General features: G+C 39.6%; 1 protein-coding gene across 1 annotated transcript in view; it reads right to left on the reverse strand.

Moving 5' to 3' along the window:
* Window positions 1–21747, reverse strand: part of GRM3 (glutamate metabotropic receptor 3) — a 252104-nt gene that overhangs the window by 75420 nt on the left and 154937 nt on the right. Inside the window, exon 3 of the mRNA XM_061413764.1 lies at window positions 3526–4381. Coding sequence (XP_061269748.1) covers window positions 3526–4381 — 856 coding nt within the window. The remainder of the gene's footprint in view (window positions 1–3525; window positions 4382–21747) is intronic.

A 21747-nucleotide genomic window follows, 5' to 3' on the forward strand; every position in this document is an offset into this window, starting at 1 on the left:
CACTGTAGATGGTGATTGTAGCCATGAAATTAAAAGACGCTTACTCCTTGGAAGGAAAGTTATGACCAACCTAGACAGCATATTAAAAAGCAGAGATATTACTTTGCTAACAAAGGTCTGTCTAGTCAAGGATATGGTTTTTCCAGTGGTTGTGTATGGATGTGAGAGTTGAACTATAAAGAAAGTTGACGGCCAAAGAATTGATGCTTTTGAACTGTGGTGTTGGAGAAGACTCTTGAGAGTCCTTTGGACAGCAAAGAGATCCAACCAGTCCATCCTAAAGGAAACCAACCATGAATATTCATTGGAAGGATTGCTGCTGAAGCTGAAACTCCAATAGCTTGGCCACCTGATGCGAAGAACTGACACATCTGAAAAGCCCCTGATGCTGGGAAAGATTGAAGGTGGGAGGAGAAGGGGACGACAGGATGAGATGGTTGGATGGCATCACCAACTCAATGGACATGAGTTTGAGTAAACTCTGTGAGTTGGTGATGGAAAGGGAGGCCTGGCGTGCTGCAGTCCATGAGGTCCTAAGGAGTCGGACACGACTGACTGAACTGAACTGAACACTGTAAAAGGCCATCCTGGCTGCTGTGCTGTGGATGGGTTGGAGGTGGGTGTTGGCAGCTTGGACCAGGGTAATAGCAGTTAGGATGGAATAAGTAAAGGGGCTAGACCTGACAGAAGGGGATGGGGTGAGCATGTTCCAGGTAGAGGATATAGCATATACAGAGGGCACAAAGGCATAAAGAAAGGCATGATGTTCATGGTGATCTAAAAGTAGTCTTAATGAAAGCAAGGGTGAATGCTGGGTGTGTGGCAGAAGATGAGTCTAGAGAGGTAGAGAGTCACTAGATCTTATGCCAGGAGGACTCACTATTTAGAAGTCTTTTTAACACAGCATACATAGTTTTGCAAAAATCTCTTTTGTAAAAGAAATATTCACAGTTGGTTAACTTTAAGGAATACTCATAGTGGCCAGTATTGGAATGAGTTAGTAGGAATATACCCAGGAACAGAGGAGTAGTCTCAGGAGGCTTAGAGCTTCCATCCTGTGAGGACTAGGGCTCTAAGGGGATTGACTACAACTGTCTGCCAGAAGAATCCTGGAGTAGACGCACTGAGAACAAGCAGATGGGTGCATGAGGACCATTTGATCCCAGAGAAGACTGTGCAATGTTTGCTGAGGTGTTCACTATTGTGCCTAATCCACTGCCTCAGTATTCAAGTTAGAGAATCAGAGAGACTATTTCCAAAAAAATGTAAAACAGATGTACTTTTCAGGAGTTTACTAGGTTACCTTATTCTTCCAACAGACATATTTAGCTAGTTTAGCATCTCAGGATCCTCTCATAGTAAGGCATTTTCTTGCCCAAGTCTTGCTGCTATGCATATGTGCCTGGTAGCTGGTCTAAATTCCCTCTCTTTTCTGTAGTGTGAATCTGTTTTTCACCCTGCTATTCTCTTCAGAGATGGAGAGTGACTAGTAGTAATGTCGAGCAAATTGAGAAGGCGAAAATAGCACTTTGTGGTCAGGTCTCCACAGCCAAACTAAATTGTAGACTCGAAGCCAGTAATTGAACAAGGCAGACAAAAAGAAGATCCTGTTGTTTCATTTATCCAAATAATAGCCTTATTTCTTCATTTTTCTTTGCCATTTAAGACTCGATCAGTGAAATCAAGGAAAATATTTTGGTTACAAAAACACTTTGCAAAGGCTCTCTGAAATCCAAGAGTTTTCATTCTATTAGCTGTTAATGAGTGGATATATTTGTATATTTGCATACCAAGGAGTAACGAACTAGAATAATAGAGTTAATTAATACTTGTGGTGCATAAAGATGAATGATTACCCCAAGGGTAGTCTGAAAGGGAAGGAAGTTGCTTATCTTATTCAGCTTTAAGAATTAAGTGCATTGTAGATGCTATTTATAGATAATCTGAGAGTTCATTTATGTCTAAAGATATTCTTTTTTTTTTTTTTTTTTTTACTGACTCTGTGGTCCATTCTTATATTCTGGAGTCATCAGTGCGAACTGATCTGGGATTTTGAGATCAATCCTGGACATGTATACATGTATATCACACACACACACATGCTCTTATATGGAATACACCTGTGGGAATACGGGGCACAGGAAAGGCTTCATCTTTACCATTTTCAGTGCCTGTTCTAATGTTAAGAGATGGTATCCATCAGATGAATAGGAGCGAATGCCGACATAATTAATTTTAGCCACTTTTGGCTTTCTGTGTAGAATGAAGAAAGGATGTGCAAAAATGCAGGCTGATAATTTTGGTGCTTATTTTCTGGGCTAGAGTAGGGGTGAGAGTTCTGGACTAGAAGCCAGTTGTCATGGGGTCTTCTTTCAGTACTACCATTGATTTTTTTCAGTCCATTTGACTTCTGAGTGATTATCTATAAGGGAGAAGTGAGAATTGCTACTTGCTTCACTGATAATATGATTTGAGCATAAAAACTTTCATGCCTTGGATGATAAATCAATTGAAACAGACTCTGCAGACTAGAATGACGCACTAGTGGCATGGGAGATGATTAGCAACTTAGACAAATGAAAGTGTTCTCTCATTGGAATATTTTTGGCATCAAAATCTTTTGTACTCAGTAATATTACTTACCGCTTTATGACTTAGGTTTAAGCAAAATTCCCCAGACCTGGTACCTTAATGCAATGATATCGCATGCACTGTAGAAGAGCATGCAATTCTAAAGATGTGTTTTTTTTAATATGTTAGCAGTACGTTAAAACACAGTGCTATATTGAGAAATGTATAGACCATATTTATAAACAAATAGAGCAGCAAAAGCCACTTTGAACACACCTCTGGATGTTCACTTCTATATCAGAATGACTTCCATCAGTTTTCAGTTTGCTTAAAGTCAAGCTCCCAGGAAAACAGTTTCATTTCATAAGATAATCTGAGAAAAATCCACAACTCTTAATACTGACATGGAAATGCTGCTGTACAGCAGAAGATATAAATTCGAATGCCTGGAATCACCATGCTCTGAGTGTTTTTCTCTTTCCTTCCCTAATTAGGCTCTGGAAAAAGAGTGACTTTTTTTTTTCTCACCCCCACTGTGAAAGTTATGAGACTCTTTTGCTCAAATCACCCAGAAGGAAAGCTTGGAAGTTCATGTTCCTTAGAGAGTTGTCAGTTCTGCTAAAGAAGATTAAATGCTCATTGCGCAGGTGTCATATCCCACAGCTAATCACAAGAAAGAGAGCAAATGTGGCATAGCCCACATCTAGGCAGCTACCGCAGGTCAGTCCAGCCTAGGGGGTCTTCAATCTCATGTGGTGTACCAGCCAAGATATTCACAAGAAAATAAGTAACCGACATAAAAAACCCATCATATTGCATCTTGGAATATTTCAGTTTGAATCGCTTGGGTGGCTCTGAAACAAAGATTTCTGGGTTGGGGCAGAGGTATTTGATTCCTCTTTGATTCCACTATTTGCATCATAGAAGAAAATTGATTAAAGGCTTCTTGCTTACCTGTGAAATTGATCTTTAGCAAGTAATCCTTGTACAGCTTCTTCCCGTCCAGGATCTTCATGGCGTCGCAGAGCTTGGTGGTGTTGGGGCAAAGCGAACGCTGCATTTTGTGCAGGGCATGGGCCATGGCATACACCGCATTCACCACGAACATAATCTTGGATTCCTGCTCATAGTTGCTGCTGTCGATGGCCAGATGCTTGTCACAAGGACGCCGGTGGTTGTGCTTGTTCTGGAGGCTGCACTGGAACTTCTGCTCCCAGAAGTCCCGGAACCAGGGGTTGCGGTGGTTGTTGTAGGGGTTGAGGCTCTGGAAGTAGCGATCGAACTGGCGGACGGGCTGCGAGGCCAGCTCCAGGGTGATGGCGCCATAGGCCACGTGCTCGCTGCCCTTGATGATGCTCTCCTGCGCACCCCAGCCGTCGCTGGCCACCCAGGTGAAAGAGGCGTTGGCGCGGCTGGCAGCGGCAATGAGCTCCCGGGAGTCGTCGCTGCGCATGAAGAGGACCACAACGCGCGCGTTGGGCTTTTGCAGCAGCTCGCGGATCACGCTGTCGTAGGATTTGCGGATGTTGGAGCGGCCCACCTTCTCCGCAGTGGCGATGCAGATGTTGCGCAGGCGGGCTTCCTGCTCGAAGGCTTCGATCCCCGTCTCTCCATAGTCGCCCTCCGAGGCCACGGTGGACACGTAGGTCCAGTTGAAGAAACGCAAGATCTCGGCCATGGCTTTGGCCTGGTAGAAATCGGGGGGCACGGTCCTGGCAAAGTAATCATAGCGCGATTTGTCGCTGAGTTTGGCGCTGGTGGACGCGTAGCTTATCTGTGGGATCTGGAAGAGCCTCAGCAGGTTTGCCACCTGGGGGAGGGAGGGAGACAAGGCAGGTACCATTTTTTTAGAAATCTGGAGGTAACTGACTGCACAGGAAAGATGAAACATACTGGGTAAAGCCCAGCTCCCTTTGCAACTCCAGACTGCTAAGCTGTTCTGGACGCTTTGCCAGCTGCATTCCTGGACACTATATTTGGGGAATTAGGAAAGAGGTTCCAAGCAGGTAATTCAAGTGTTGGGAAAAGACAAAGAGAAATGAGAAGGGCATGTTTCTGTCTCTCCTAGACTTTATACTACATCCTGGAACAGACTCAGTTCTGTTCAGGTGTGAATGGGGGCTGCTTTAAGTTTCTGGAGCCCTCTTATAACTGAGTCTAACAATGAACTACAGTGAATTAGCCAAATTCGGTTTTTAGACAAACTTGGCTGTGGTTGTACAGAAAGAGCCTGGGTGTTGTCTAATTCTCACTTCCCCCTCTTTTGCTAAAAAAGGCAGTCTCTGAAAGAATTTAATTTGGGAACTGTATGCCACATGGACAGTCCAAATTAGACACTTATTATCTAGGTTAAGCCAAAAAAAAAAAAATCCATTCTTTTTGGCCCACCCCAAGTTTAGGCATATGCCTTTCTAACCTTAAAGAGCTTGACCAACATTTTCTTCACCTTTTTAACATTTTGTTTCTGCTTGGATTATACATAGCCCAAGCATACAAATGCTATTTTTATGATATTTTTGATTAAAAAGCAAATTAGGGAGTGTTGAGGACCTTGTCAATAAAGAACTATTTACTTTAAAATGTTTAAAGTTTATTCTGAATAAAGAATGTACATTTCTTATAATTTACCTTGGAATAATATTTCACTTCTTATATATTACAGAATAAAAAAGGAAACAGCATATCAAGGAACATTTTATGCATAGAGTATTTGTGAAGTTTATACATTTTAAAATATATATGCAGATTGTATGTAAATCTAATAAGTTTTTGTTTTTCCTGGCTACCTCACATATTCTGAACATTTCTATCTTTACAATGATTTTAGTTACATAATATACTAAGTAGACTTTAATTGGAAATAATGTTGACTATTCCAACATACTCGATGAGAACTTTGAAATTTCCCTTCTGAAAGTTGCGGTTTCGGGTTTATGTTTGACATGTAGGAAGCACAGCTTGAAGTAGGCAGCTGTTAGCAAAGAGCACAAGTAACATCAAACAACTGACAGCTGAGTCCTGGTTAATCATCATTTCAACTGGCAGTGGAAACCAACAGCCATATTCATACACAGCCACACAGCGTGTTCTCAGAGATCTGGCCTGCTACTAAAACCAATACTTGATATAGCCCAGAGCTATCAAAAATGTTTTCTATGTCTTTGCAAATCATGGTACCTCTCGTGTAACTACGAATAGAACAGCAAGAAAATCTGGCACTTTGCACGCAACATAATGCAAATTTAGGATCCAGATCTTTTTTGCATCTTGACTTTTAATATATGTATATATACTAGGATGTGAGTGAATTTTGGGGAATAGAGGTGAGTGAATGGGTAAGTGGGTGGATGAAGGCTAGTATGCCATTTATTTTTTCTCAGGGCTGGAGACCCTGAACAAAATGGACTCTCCTGATTCATTTGAACATGGGAGTGCTGGTTGTTTACTCAGCCTGATTGCGATGGCACTGAGCCAGTACTGTCATCACTTCTGTACTGAGTACCTGGCTTCTTTCGAATGTAAGTAGCACTGTGGCAGACTGTGATGAGACCCCTGTCTGTGCACGGACTTGGCTTGATTATGGAGACTTTGGATGACATTGGAGAGACCATCTCTTCTGGATGCTACAGTTTTCTAATCTTCAAGTTCTGTCCATCAGGATCTGAACCCTTCAGGGAGGCAGAGAATGAAAGGACCTGAAAAATGCCCGTAGACATAATTTCTGGCAGCTAGGAACCACAGCGGAAGAATCCTAAACTGTTGAAACCTCCTTCTCCTAGAGGGATATGAGTAAAGAAAAAGTTCTTGTCCTTTGATGAATAGGATCCTGTGGCTCCATGTCTACCTCTCCAGGATATCTGAGAACAATTTACAAACAAGGCAGATGTACAAGAGAGTGAACTGGGCATAGAATGATAGTGATATGGAGAAGATTCTCTGGGTAGGAAGGGGCACAATTGTAGCAGGTTTGGATAGGTGTCGGTTAGAATACAACTGCAGCGATTGCTATCATTTTATGAGTAGTTATCTGATATACAAATGATTATGTACAAAATAAACAATAAGGATCTACTGTGTAGCACAAGGAACTGTATTCAATATCTTGTAATAATCTATAATGGAAAAGAATCTGAAGGAATATATATAGATATATAAAAATATGTATCTATCTATATATCTGAATCACTTTGTTGTACACCTGAAGCTAACACAACTTTGTAAATCAATTCTACTTCAATAATACAATAGCTTGTATATGAGTGTTTTAATGAGGAGACTACAGCCTACTTTAGAAAAAGGAGGCACATTTAGTGAGCTAAACATGAGAATGGAACTCTACTAAAGTGTAATCTCAATTGTATTACCTCTTAAATAGCATGGAGCAGTCATATAGTCAGAGGATGATGTTAAGAGTTACATTTACATTTTTGAAACACATGTAATGCAAATGAATGATAGAACAAAGCGTTGGAGGCCTTTTGTCATGGTGAACCATTCATTTTAATACTAATTTCCTTAGATTACATGAGTAAAAATGCTTAATATAAAAATTAAACACCACAGAAATAAGCAGATTATAAATCTCATTTTCTTTCCCTCTCTCACCCTCTCCAGCCTGACTTCTAGAGAAGAATAAAGTTCTTAGTTTGATTTGTGCATTTTCAAAATTATTTATTCTGTTGTAAAGCCAGTGACTACTGTACTGGGCGTTTATATGTGTATTTTCTCCTTTGATGTTCACAACTGCCTTTTATGATGAATGTTGTTTTCTCCATTGTAGCAGTGCAGAAACTGAGATGAAGACCTCTGTTTGTGATCATAGGATTAGAAAGTAGAGGCAAAATTACAATTTAGAAGCAGGTCTTTTGACCTGAAGGACTGTAGCTGCCCTCTCATAACCTTGAGTCTGCTGTTTCCTGTGTGACTGTGAATCTGAGGTCTGAAGCACAGAAGGGCACCCAGGTAGGAAGAACAGGAGGGAGGAACAGAAGCAGTATTGTGGTTTAATTGCTACTAGGAGCTTTCTTTTTACCATAAAACTGGCCATCTGAAACATTCTTGATTTGCTTTACTGGCCATGTGGTTTCCTCTGTGAAAACATGAAGGTGTAAGGGAACATCTACACTGGACATCATTTTAAAAATAGAAGAATCATTTTAGGATGGAGAAATCATGTGGACTTTTGGAAGAAAGTTACCCAGTTATAGTGTTAGTAGGAGTGGAGGAAGGGCAAAAAGATCTACTTATATTCTTTAGGGAAAATTGCTTTAAAAGTAGAGAGATACTTTTCATGGTTAGAAACTCTAATAAAAAGATATATAGCTTAAGAGCAATAGGAAAACTTAAAAAATAATTAAAATAATACAGAATAGTCTCAATAAGACAGACAAGTCAAGATTTCCAAAGAAGCCACTGGATGGCTAAGCTGCATTGAGCCATGTGAGTGTTGAAAGAACTAGCAAGAGAGACGAAACCTGTAGGTGTGTTAGTCCTTGGGCAGGCCTGGGACAATATACAAGACTGGCACGAACCTGTGAGAACCAGGAAGAATAAAGCACAGAATGTGAAAATGGACTGATGCTGATTGTTGCTATGATTGGTTTTCAATTATATTTTAGGAGAAGTTGTGGTAAGAAGGGAGCGAATCACTGGTTGGGAGAGTTGGCTCTAAATGAGTGAAAGCAAGACACTGCCTAGTCCTTTCTGCCTCCTTATGTGCCTTTGTGAGAATGTTTCCTAATCTGGAGATTGTGATACAAATATATGAAAAAGTTCTCTCACATCCAAGCCGGGGAGAAGACCACAAGAAGGGTCCGTAATCAATTAAGTTTTCCTCCGGTTCTGAATTCTGGAAGAAATCACAGATTAAATCAAGTAATTACTACTAATAATTTCTGAGAAATTAATAATGGGAGGACTGTCAGAGGATAAAAAGGGAGGAGTAAGAGAAAGTTCAGGAACTATAAATCAGGAATAAATATAAATCAATAATCATGATATATTTTGGTAATTTTTTTTTTTCAGAGTTCCCTATAGAGAGCATGCAGGCATTTAGAAATGAACAAAAAAGTTGCTAGAAATCAGCATGGATTCACTGAGAATGAATTTCAGTAGAATCTTCCAACATTAGTTGGACCATTTAGGGAGAAGTTGTAGCCATGAACTCTGACTTCAACAAGGTATTGGAGACATTACCTGGATTCTCATGAAAAGGGGAAAGTGATAGGAATTGGATAAAAATTTAAATATACTAAAATAGAATAGCTTGGAATAAATTCTATATGAGGTGGCCAAGTAAGATTAAATTTTTATCAGTGACTTTGGAAAAAACATAAATAAGCTATGAGATCATTACATTTTTGAGCTAGAAGGAGCTGTGAAGCTAATCTAAGCTTTTTGCTTTATAGGTGAGGAAACTGAAGCTCACAGAGTGAAGTGACTTTCTAAAATTTATACAACCAATAAGCAAAAAAGCTGAGTGGAGCCCAGTTTCTTGATTTTTCCAAAGGACTAGCCTTCTTTTCTGGCAATTGGGTGATATTACATGGGAAGAGATGTATGTTTCTGGATTTACATTAAAATTACATATAAGTGAAGAAAAAATAAGAAAACTAGGGGAAAATGAGGGTATAGATGCCAAGTTGAATGTTGCAAAAATCCACCAGGAATCCAAGTGTGGCTAAAGTTAAAGAGGAATTATTAAGTGCTTTGCTTTCTTTAGATTCAATTTTAGATCCACTGTTATAGCTGTATTATCTCCTCTAATCCTCATAACAATCTTATGAGGCTGATACTACCATTATCCCATTTTATAGATTGAGGAACTGAGGCACAGAGCAGCTGGGAATCTTGCGTCCCAGCTGTCTGACACTACGCTTACTTTCTCAGTTCAGTTTGGTTCAGTAGCTCAGTTGTGTCTGACTCTTTGCGACCCCCTGGGCTGCAGCACACTAGGCTTCCCTGTCCATCACCAACTCCCGGAGCATGCTCAGACTTACGTCCATCGAGTTGGTTATGCCATTCAACCATCTCATCTTCTATTGTCTCCTTCTCCTCTTATTCAATTCATTCTGCAATTCAAGCTCTTAACCTCTGCCATATGGAATTCCTCTCATTACAGTATAGCAATGATATATTTCAAGTTATAATATGTCTGTCCATTTTCATTTCTTAAGGGACTGTCTTCTTGACCGGAATACCATGAGTAGTCATTCCCTATTATTAAAAATATACTTTTTCATTTGTCAGTTCTGTACTTTGAGATAACTCTGTAGATGTTTGTTTACTGCCTGACCATCTACAGAGGTAAAAACAGTGGTCTGAGAAACCAGGGTCATTTCAGCTGGGAGTTTGAAAGCTTCAAGTTATACGTATCATTACCAAGTTTGGCTTTATGATTTATGTAGGAAACACGTTGTTTCCTAATGCCTGAAAGACTGCATCCAGGTTTCCTAGAAGCCCTTTCTGCACATAGTGTACTATAGTTTTATGTTCAGCGTTCAAACACCTGAGGAGTATCCACTTTCTGGGTGGTTTGAACTTATCCTGGACTAGGCAGTACAATGTTTTCAGTGCAACCTCTCAAGCCACAAATGTATGGACTTTTTTTTTTTTTTGATTTGAGAAATACTAAAGATGCTGGGCTTGACCAGCTACTGTTATGTTTTCCAGCAGATGTGATGGTTTGAATTAGTAGTTCTGCCTTTGTTTCATTTTTGCAGTTTTAGTGAAAGTGAAAGTGTTAGTCGCTCAGTCACATCCAACTCTTTGCTACCCCATGGACTGTAGCCCTCCAAGCTCCTCTCTCCATGGGATTCTCCAGGCAAGAATACTAAAGTGGGTTGCCATGCCCTTTCCAACCCAGGGATTGAATCCGTGTCTCCTGTGTCTCCTATACTGCAGGCGGATTCTTTACCTGCTGAGCCATCAGGGAAGCCCCAGGATGGCCGTCACCAGCAATAGCTGTCCAACAACCAATGGTATATAATGTTGAATGTCTGCTACTAGTTCCCTATTATTTCTGTCTCCCAATGAACTATCTAGTTTCTCCCATGTACTGTGTCCTCAAATCTATGTGCCTTTGCCTATGTTGTTCCCTGTGCTTAAAATGACTTTTACCCCTTGTCTGCTCAGTGAATCCATTCAAGGGCCCCTTCTCTGAGAAGTTACTTCAGGCTGAGTTGCGCACCCATCTTCTGAGACTGTCACTCCTTATGTATTTCCCTCATGGCACTAATCAAAATGTATGGTGACTTCTAGATCATTCACTAATTCCTCTACTGGAATGAAAACTCTGAAGGCCAGGGAATGTGCATTGTTAATTTCTGTTCCCTCGATGCCTTGTGGAGTAAAGACGTGTGCCATGCGCATGTGTGTGTGTGCTAAGTCGCTTCAGTCGTGTCCGACTCTTTGTGACCCTACGAACTGTAGCCTGCCAGGCTCCTCTGTCCAGGGGATTTTCCAGGCAAGAATACTGGAGTGGGTTGCCATGCCCTCATCCAGAGGATCTTCGTGACCCATGGATCAATCCCACATCTCTTATGTCTTTCCTATATTGGCAGGCAGGTTCTTTACCACTGGTGCTCCCTGGGAAGCCTGTGTGCTGTATTATTTGTTAAATAAATGAGCTGATGAGTGAGTGGATAGTTTGCTTCACTTCCACGTGACCTTTTCTAATTGCAATAATACGTTTCTGTGGGAACCCCCCCCCAAAAAAACTAACTACCCCAGTAAGCAATGTAAAGCTCCTCTCAAACACTACCTATAAACAATATTCTGTGCATTGTAGATCCTTCGCTAACCATTGTCAAGTTTTCTCCAAAGTGAGATGATACATAGACAATTGGCTTAGACCTTAAGGTAGCTGAAGCTAAGGTTTTCATACTGTTAAAACCAAAATTTCTCCAGAGTATCTCTGTGTAACTAATTAGGAGTATACAAAAGGAAGTCAGTATAATGCCAGCTGGATCTGGTTATTGCACCAATTTCCTTGGGCTACAAAGGTGCCTTTTTATCTTAAGGAAAACAGACTAAAGGCCTTATCATGGAGCCTTAGTCCTCAAACCATATAAACCTAAAGTAGGAATCAGATAAACATATACCTAAGGGAAGTCTTCATCAAATGAACCCATACTAAGGTCTGCTCATAAGGTAAGATTTTTCTGCAGACTAATGCATTGTGTACAAATACGTAAGCAGCCAAACCCTCAGCACTCACTTCAGTTGCTCTGTTCTTATTCTTTCTTGGGAATGTTTTTCCAATAATCAATAGCTGACTATGGAGTAAGGCTCCTGTAGGTATCCAAACCATCCTCATTTGCTGTTGAGAATTTTGAGTTAAAGACCAATTTTTTGGGAGTTTTATTTCTCCTGGCATTTTTTTTTTAGCAAGTTATGGGAAGTCTTTAGAATTCTCGGTGTCGTGCTTCATTTCAGTGATGCTCTGATCATAGGGATAAAAGAGTGTAAGCTTTGGGAAAGAGCTGGGGTAATCTATTCTTTGAGGTTGTGAAAAAAGGGAATATGAATTAGAAATGTCAGTCACCATGAGCCTCCACATCCTGTGGTTACTCTTCCCATTCAGGACATCCATGTCATACCCATTTTATTTTATAGTTTCACTGAGATACATATTCTTTTTCCCCAAACTTTTAACTTTTATTTTGTATTGGGGTATGGCTGATTACCAGTGTTGTGGTAGTTTCAGGTAAACAGTGAAGGGACTCAGCCACACATAATACATGTATCCATTCTTCCCCAAATCCCGCTTCTATCCAGCCTGGCACATAACATTGAGCAGAGTTCCATATGCTATACATAGGTCCTTGTTGGTTGTCCATTTTAAATATAGCAGTGTGTACATGTCCATCCCAGACTTTCTAACTATCCCTTCCCCCCGGCAACCACAATTTCATTTCTTTAAGTCTGTCGCTTTCTGTTTTGTAAGTAAGTCCACTTGTATCTTTTCTTTCTAAAGTCCACATATAAGGGCTATGACATACCCATTTTAAACATGACCTTCATGCCTTCTGTGGTGACACAATGCCAGACATTTTATTCAACAGAGGACAAAAGGGCAGATGTAGGTCTAGAGTCCAGTAGAAGTAAGTGTCCTACTAAAGTGATTGCCCGTGATGAGGATTCTTTTCAGAAAGTTCGTGGTTATTATCTTCTGAGGCTGTGCTGATGGGGACAACAATAGCTGGTTTTTACGGGGACCTGTGCTTAGCTATTACAAGTCCAGATGGTAAAGAGGCATCAAATTCTTACTTCCCAAGAAAAGTGCTATCTACAAAGCTGAACTGTGTGCATTTGAAAAATAAGCCATTGGTGCTGTCCCGGGAATGAGGAGACTTGATAATAACCTCCAAGGGTTTGCCTTTGCATTTGGTGTTGTTTCCATATCACTTTGGGGCTGTTTTCTAAGAATAAGCTACACCTTTAATTGTTTTATCACACATGCAGTGCTGAATGCTTTGTTTCATTCTTTTAATTAAGTGATTATATGCAAGCCCACAAGACTACTGTACTTTAAGCCATCTGCTACCTTATAACCCATGTTATTACATAAAGCCAGTTCTCAAAGTTGTTATGGGATGAGACCACAGTGACCTTTCTATTGAGAATGATCAAGCTGTACTATTAGCTGTTCAGAAACCTCAGATTGGCTTGGATTTTAAAATGAAACTGGAGGTGGTGTGTAGTTGAGAAACTGCCTGAGGAATTCAAGCTGTTCCCATCACATGAGTTATCTGCCCATACAGGATGCCAATCATATTGTTATTGCAGAAAGGATTAGTCATTTTTTTTGTTGTTTGTTTGTTTTACCTGCAGCACATCTGGGAATGTTTTGCATGAAATGAGTTGACTGCAGCCCATGTTTGAGGGTCAGAGATTAATCTGGATTTAGGAAGTCAAATAACAGAGCATAGCAAATGCCAATTTTCTCAGTTTAATCTGCAAAAGTCACTGATTCTTACATGCCGTGAGCACAAAAAACACTCTAGTCCAAGATTTGTATTGCCATTCCCATTAATGGTATGACTGAGTCCTGATGATTTTGTAGGGATGTTCCAGAAAAGGACTCTTTAATCATGGTGGAAACCTTCATAAATGGCTTAGAGTAACTCTGACTGCTGTCTCTCTCTCTCCTGAAATCTTTGCACTCAACACCTGTGGTTTGTAACCCGTATTGTCAGACATTTTCATTTTCTTCCTTTGTGACTAAGTAATTCATGAATAGCAAGGTTAGCCATTTTGGCATTCTCATCCCTTATTACTGAGGCTGAAGTGCTATATAGACCATGTAGGGTCCCTTGAATCACATTTTCCTGGGAGACTGGCATCATCAGACATGTCAGGTTTCTCATCGTGAAACCCACATTTGACAAGGGTCTGTCTTGCTCCCTTTCTAACAAGGCACTGTCTCAGGAATGACTTGTTTCCAACTAGTCTTAGCAGATACTTAGAAGGGAAACAAGATGACATGTTGCCTACTATATCAGCCTGTATCTGCCCTTTACTCCTTTTCCCCTCGTGAATTAATTTTTAAGAGAAATCATGGGATTGAATGAGTCTGAGTTGCAGTCTGTAACAATAAGATCAGAAAGTCTATGGCATATCTTGTCTGGTGTGTGTTAGTGTTTGCCAGTGACACCTGCAAAAAGATGACTTCAAGGATGACTTGACAGCAAAAGACCTGTTAAAAACACATCCTTTTGTGCCTTGGATATTGATTTTTTACAGTGCCTCTTGAGGATTTAACAAAGCCACAAGTTGAACAAATCCATACTTTTCTGTGGCCTCTGAAGTCACTTGTATAACATAATGTGATAAATTTAGTCCTATTGATTAAAAAAGACACTCCTATCCTTTTCTACTGTTAACTGACGTCCAAAACTGTTGAGGATGTGTAGGAAGAGCTAAGGACTGTAGCTTAATTTTTAAAAAGTGATTTTTATTTATTTCTGAGATCCTTTGCAATAGTTTAGGACAGAGGGCTATATACCATATTATTTGTAGTAAATAAAACTATGCTATTCATGGGTTTCTGTTAAACGTTCATCACTTCAACAGAACTGTCAGGCATATAAGCAAGTAGGGTAACCATTCAGTGCATAGGATTGGCATCAAATAGGCCAGCAGTGGAATACCAGCCCATTCTCTCACTAGCTGCTTGAGTTTAGTTTTGTAAGTTATTGGTTTAGTTAAGTTATTTTAATTCCTTAAGCTTCAGTCTCTTCTTTTGTAAAAAGGGAATAAGTAGTCTCTGGCTTGTGAAGTTATTTAAGGATGAAGTGCTAATACTTGTGAAGCACTTAACTCACCAGCTGGCACTTAGTAAATGTTCAAAAAATGAAAGAGGTGATGGGAATGGCTGATCCAGCAGTCATTCATTCAGCAAACTTCAATCGACATTGATGTTACAAGACACTATGCTCAAATTTATATTGTCCTAAGATGAGCAATGTACCCCGACTGTCTTCTAGGAAGGTGTAGTCTTGTGGGAGACAAAGAAGCATACTAAGGATAAAATTTGGAGATACATGTACATATACAAAAACACAGGTGAAGGAGCAGGTTCAAGTGAGTTATGGTGGGTTCCCGTGTAGAGGTAACACTTAGACTTGATCCTGAAGACCGAGTGAATGTTTACCAAGCAGAGGAAGGGAAAGGAAGTTTTCAGGCAGAAAGATGAGCACAAAGGCAGAGATGGGCAAATTCACTTCTGCCTTATGAGTAGCAGATTATTCAGTGTTATCAGGGTACCCAGTGCCCTCTAGGGGTTAGTAGGATGAGGAAGAATTAAAGGATTGTGCCTGGACTGCTAAGTATTTCACATGCTATGATAAAGATTTTGATTTTTATTCTTTAAGAGATAAAAAGACATTACAAAGTTTAAATAAAGGAATGACATGACAAAAGTTATGTTCTAAGCAGGCCACAGTGGATGACATCCAGCTTGAAAAGAAAAAGTCAGGGAAGGGTAATCAGATGGACAACATACTCATTCTGACTCAGGCTGTGAGGTGTTGAAGGCCAGGGACCTTGTAATCCTAATAGCAGTTAATAAGTTAATAGTAGAAAGGTCAAGATTGGAAGTTAAAAAATAAAACCCGAGTTCATTAAAACCATTTATTCGGTTGGTAGTAATTACTTAAGTACTCATGTCTTAATTTGTTCTCCTGTTTGTGTCATTACGGGTCACCTTGAAATCTTCTTGAAAAGAAGCAGGTCATAAATAATGTTCATCATTGGAGACTATAAAAAGGCTAAAGAACTTTTAAATTCCTGGAAGCATCTCAGAAAAAGGGCATAAGCAGTTTCTTGCAGGTAGAAATAAAAGCAGAGATTCAGTTAAGTGAACTCTGATAGCAGCTGAAGTTCACTGGATGACACCAGCTTACATTTATTGTCACATTTCTTAAATCTTGTATAAATGATATTCCTTAAAACTACTGTGTCAATATAGGTAATGTATGCTTAATGCACATATGTCCTTTTTGCTTTGATGGAAGGTTACTTTTTGGAGAAAAATCCTGAACAAATTATAGATTATGTGTTCCATCACATCTGTTTTCCACACTGGGAGAGCTTAATTGCCTGGTTTGTATTCTCTGAGGCCTCATTGTGAACCTAATGGCAGCCACCCAAAGTGGAGACACAGTGCCTGGTAGGGACCTGCTAGTCCCTGGGATGCACGCCCTGCCAATTTGACCCTAATAAGTGACGGCAAATGTCTCAATATGCTTTGCCATTCTGACCACTTGGCAAGTAAACCTGGTCTATTTTTGGCATATAATTTTTGAAGATGTTGTCCCTATTGTATTTTCTTGTGTTTTACAGTTCCCTCTATGGGAATGTAAAATCAAGGAGCTGGCAGGAATCAAGACTTTGTCACTAGTAACAGAGGGATTTCCATAATATACCAGGTGGTGATGTCAAAAATAGCGACACCACAATTTCAGTGTTCCAAGTCCCACTGCTATACGGCCTGGAGTAGCAGTGTTTGCTTAGAGTTTAACTGCAGGTGTTTTGGGAACATTTTTCTTGAATTTTCAGAGTCCACTATTGCGAAAATACTCTGTAAGTTTTCAACTGCGTTTTTCAGAGAACTGTAAAAGTGCTTCTATTCTGCATTAAATCAATAGACTTGCATTATTATAAACTGCTACGCATTGGCTGTTTCCATATTGACATCCTGAGCCTTGTATATATTGAGCTATTAAGAAGGCACATATTTGATAGTGATTTGGAAAGAGAACTTTGTGTTGTTAAATTTTAACTGAAAGTTTCAACAGTCCTACATTGATGAGCTGACCTGTTAATCTATAATTGTACTATATTATGAAACACTTACTGATCTTTCAGGAATGCCCATACCCCTTGGTTTTCATTTCACGACCTCCATCCTAGACGTGTGAACAGCACAGAAGCTGGTTCTCAGTCATGGGCCGTTCTATTGCCCTGCGGCCAGTGGTGCTGATGGTAATCTCTTGTTTTTCATGAGTAGTTTCCAAATAGACACATGACAGAAGGGGAATTAATTAAGGAATAAATTAACTCCAAAGCAAAGGAAAAGAAATAGTGCATCTTAGATAATTACCTCTGGCGAGAAATTTCTACAGTGAAACAATGTTAACAAAAGCATTTTTGAATCGCTCTTGCTGTTGCCTCCCTCCCTGAGATAAAGTCCTTAAATAACACAGCCCTGTTTTGATGGGGGGGAGTGTGGGGTGGGATTTGTGAGATTGCTTTAGCATGAAAAGTCTGGGAAGGAAATAAATAAACAGATTCTATCTGAGATAGTTCTTGAGTTTTTCTGACGCTTAGGCTGTGAGAGGGGGTGATCAGGATAGCAGTGTGGGAGGCGAGCTATCTAGATTTTAATGTTGATTCCACTGCTTGTAAAGTGGTAGAAACTTAAACTTGGTACTTGACCTTCATGAACCTCAATTCCTCTTGGAACTATTCCTCTTGCACTAGAGATGTTGAAAGTTTTTTTTTTTTTTTTTTTTTTAAGCCAACAGATAATATATACTAAAATAAAAAATGTTCAGTTCTCATTATGTGTGAAACTCTATTTTTTTTAACCTGGTTTTCATGTATTTTCTCATTTAATTCATGCAATAACCCAGTAAAAGAAGTACTGTTAATATCTTAGTCTTAGAAATGAGGAAAGAGTCAAGGATTAAATAAATTGTAGTTAGTCTGCACCCAGAGTTTTAATTACTGAGCTGAAATTTTTAGGAAGGCATGCTAAAAATGTATAGCTGTATCTGTGCTGTGATTATTGTGTTTGCAATTTTAAGCTCATTAAATGCAACTATCATTTTTGCTTTTCTAGTGATAGAGACACTAAAGGTGGATTTGTGAATGGATTTCTAATGCTGTCACTCTACTTGTCTTAAGGATAGGATGATGTTTCCTTCTGTTTCGTGTTGGCTCCTAGCACAGAATCTGGCATAGTCAACACTGTATTCTTTATGTGGAAAGCCTGAAGAGAGCTTGATGAGAATAAGTATGGGGCACTAACCTAATCTGGAATGGCCCCGGGTGCCCACCTGTGTTGAGTGTTGGATAGTAGTCTCTGGGAATAGTCAGTCTAAGGACAAATGGAGTGGAACCCTTAGAGCTACTCTCAAATCAAGGCATCTTTTGTGGCATGCAGTGAAGGTGGGGAGGGTGTGGTAGGGGGGTTTGTCCCACAAGCTCACTTTGCTACATCATCTGTCTTTTGTATCATATGCAGTTTTCCATTGTATAAAAATGCTTATTTTTCATTTATGATCATCCAGACTGACCTAGAATAAGTAGGTCATGGTTGTGATCTGCAACCCAGGATTCATTCAGGGATTTCCAGCCTTCTGGACAGGCAGCAGGTTATCAGTCTGTTAATTCTTTCAATTCATTCAAAAAGCATTTACTCTCAACTTGGTGGAGGTATTGTTTTAGGTACCCTCAATATAAAGATAAAAGATGTGGTTCCCAAACTCAAGTAGCTTATTGTTAGGCGGGAAAATAGATATGTAAAGGAATAATTATAGTTAATAAGCTAGTAATGGAGGTGTGTACTTAAGTAGTCGGAGCTTGGGAAACATTTCTCAAAAGAGATAGGGTATGAGGCTTCCCTGGCAGTACAGTGGTTAAGACTCTGCACTTTCACTGTAGGAGGCATGGGTTCTATTCCTGATCAGGGAACTAAGATTCCATATGCTGTGTGGCATGGCCAAAAAGTTAAAAACAAATAAAAGGGATTTTTTTTTTTTTTTAAAGGACAGTGTCTGAGCTGAGAACAGAAAGAGAGAAGGATTTGGCTTGGCCAAATGGCTAAGGGACAGTGCATTCCAGATAGAAGAAACACTTTGTTCTCCTTTTTAGGCAAGAATGAGCAGATAGTATACATCATTAGACTATGAGAAAGCAGCTTTCCAGGGACACTTCCAAGGCAAGCTTTCTGTTCACACAGATCTAAGAGTCTTTTTCCTCTTTACCTCCATTCCCTTCTGCTCATTCCATTGTTCTCTCTGGTCTCCTAGTACTTACAGGGTCAACTGATTCTCAGTTCTTGTACGTGTTTTATGTATGGATTTGATATTTGCTTATAGATGCCTCAAGGGCTCATAAAATGTCTACTATTTATAAATATTTTTATTGAAGTACAGTTGATTTACAGTGTTTCAGGTATACAGCAAAATGATACTCTTTTTCAGAGTCTTTTCCCATGTGGGTTGTCATAAGATATTAATATAGTTCCCTATGCCATATAGTAGCTCCTCATTGTTTATCTATTTTGTATGTAGTAGTGTGTCTCTGTTAATCCCAAGCTCCTAATATATCCTCACTCTCCTTTCCCCTTTGGTAACTCTAAACTTGTTTTCTATTTCTATGAGCCTGTTTCTGTTTTGTAATAAGATTTATGCATTTTATTTTGCATGTTCTCTGCTTCCCCTTACCTAGTCTACACAGTAGTGTTCTTGCTGAACCTAAAATACATATGCTTAATAAATGCTTATTTTCTAATGAAAGGGAAATTATATGTGTCCTAGTTGTAACTAGCACATAATTGAGAAGCTTGATTTACCAAACTCACACAAATACTACCATAATCAAGTGAAGTAACAATTGATTAGACTTCTTCAAATTACTCCCAATGGAAAAGAGTCTATAATTTATTTTGTTTCATGTTTTAGATACTTTCGTTATAATCACTCATCTTAATAGAGTATTTTGCTTTAGCACCGTATAATTATAAAATTAAGAAATGCCCTTAAATGCAACACAATTCAGATACTAATATGTTGCTTTGTCTCCTCAATTACATATAGGTCAGTTTTTGTTTGAATAACTCCAGTGATGAAGGACTTACAGCCTCCTCATTCAGGACTATCATTTCATTTCTAATAAGTCTTCCTTATGCTGGCTCTAGATACACCCTGCTCTAAGTCAGTGCTGGTCCGTGGGGGAGGGGGAGAACTTTGTCGTTTGACAGTGTATGGAAACATTTGGGTGCACCACCACTTAAGGTCCTGTTGGCATGCAGTCTAGTGAGGAGGGGCCAGGGGCGCTGCTAACCAACCTGTAGTGCACAGGGCAGCTCCACACAGCAGAAGTATCCAGCCCAATAGTGACAACGCTGAGAAACTCTGCTCTACACTTTCTAACATCATACACACAAATAAACTCAAAATGGATTAAAGATCTAAACATAAGACCAGAAACTATAAAACTCTTAGAGGAGAACATAGGCAAGACATAAATCACAGCAGGATCCTCTATGACCCACCTCCCAGAATATTGGAAATAAAAGCAAAAATAAACAAATGGGATCTAATTAAAATTAAAAAGCTTCTGCACAACAGAAGAAACTATAAGCAAGGTGAAAAGACAGCCTTCAGAATGGGAGAAAATAATAGCAAATGAAGCAACTGACAAACAACTAATCTCAAAAATATACAAGCAACTCCTGCAGCTCAATTCCAGAAAAATAAATGACCCAATCAAAAAATGGGCCAAAGAACTAAATAGACATTTCTCCAAAGAAGACATACAGATGGCTAACAAACACATGAAAAGATGCTCAACATCACTCATTATCAGAGAAATGCAAATCAAAACCACAATGAGGTACCATTTCACGCCAGTCAGAATGGCTGCTATCCAAAAGTCTACAAGCAATAAATGCTGGAGAGGGTGTGGAGAGAAGGGAACCCTCTTACACTGTTGGTGGGAATGCACACTAGTACAGCCACGATGGAGAACAGTGTGGAGATTCCTTAAAAAACTGGAAATAGAACTGCCTTATGATCCAGCAATCCCACTGCTGGGCATACACACCGAGGAAACCAGAATTGAAAGAGACACGAAGCAACCTAGATGTCCATCAGCAGATGAATGGATAAGAAAGCTGTGGTACATATACACAATGGAGTATTACTCAGCCATTAAAAAGAATACATTTGAATCAGTTCTAATGAAGTGGATGAAACTGGAGCTGATTATACAGAGTGAAGTAAGCCAGAAAGAAAAACACGAATACAGTATACTAACACATATATATGGAATTTAGAAAGATGGTAATGATAACCCTGTATGCGAGACAGCAAAAGAGACACAGATGTATAGAACAGTCTTTTGGACTCTGTGGGAGAGGGAGGAGGGGGATGATTTGGGAGAATGGCATTGAAACATGTATAATATCATATAAGAAACAAATCACCAGTCCAGGTTTGATGCAGGATACAGGATGCTTGGGGCTGGTGCACTGGGATGACCCAGAGGGATGGTATGGGGAGGGAGGTGGGGGGTGAGGCTCAGGATTGGGAACACGTGTACACCCGTGGCGGATTCATGTTGATGTATGGCAAAACCAATACAATATTGTAAAGTAATTAGCCTCCAATTAAAATAAATAAATTTAAATTAAAAAAATTATTTATTTATCCATAGAAAAAAAGCATTATTTTTCCATTCTGGAGTCTATCTGATCCTTGGACACAGCTAACCCTATGAGGCCTTTTGTAACATCTAGTCCTTCAACTGTTTTTCTGATGTTCCTATGATAACAGGAATTCATGTGTGAGTCTTCCCCACAGCATTTGAATTAAAGGAGGAATGAATCATTGAGGGAAGACGATACTTAATACAGATTGACCGGAGTGCTGGTCCACTTTCTCA

This window comes from Bos javanicus, chromosome 4, assembly GCF_032452875.1.
Source record: "Bos javanicus breed banteng chromosome 4, ARS-OSU_banteng_1.0, whole genome shotgun sequence".
Taxonomy (NCBI): Eukaryota; Metazoa; Chordata; class Mammalia; order Artiodactyla; family Bovidae; genus Bos; species Bos javanicus.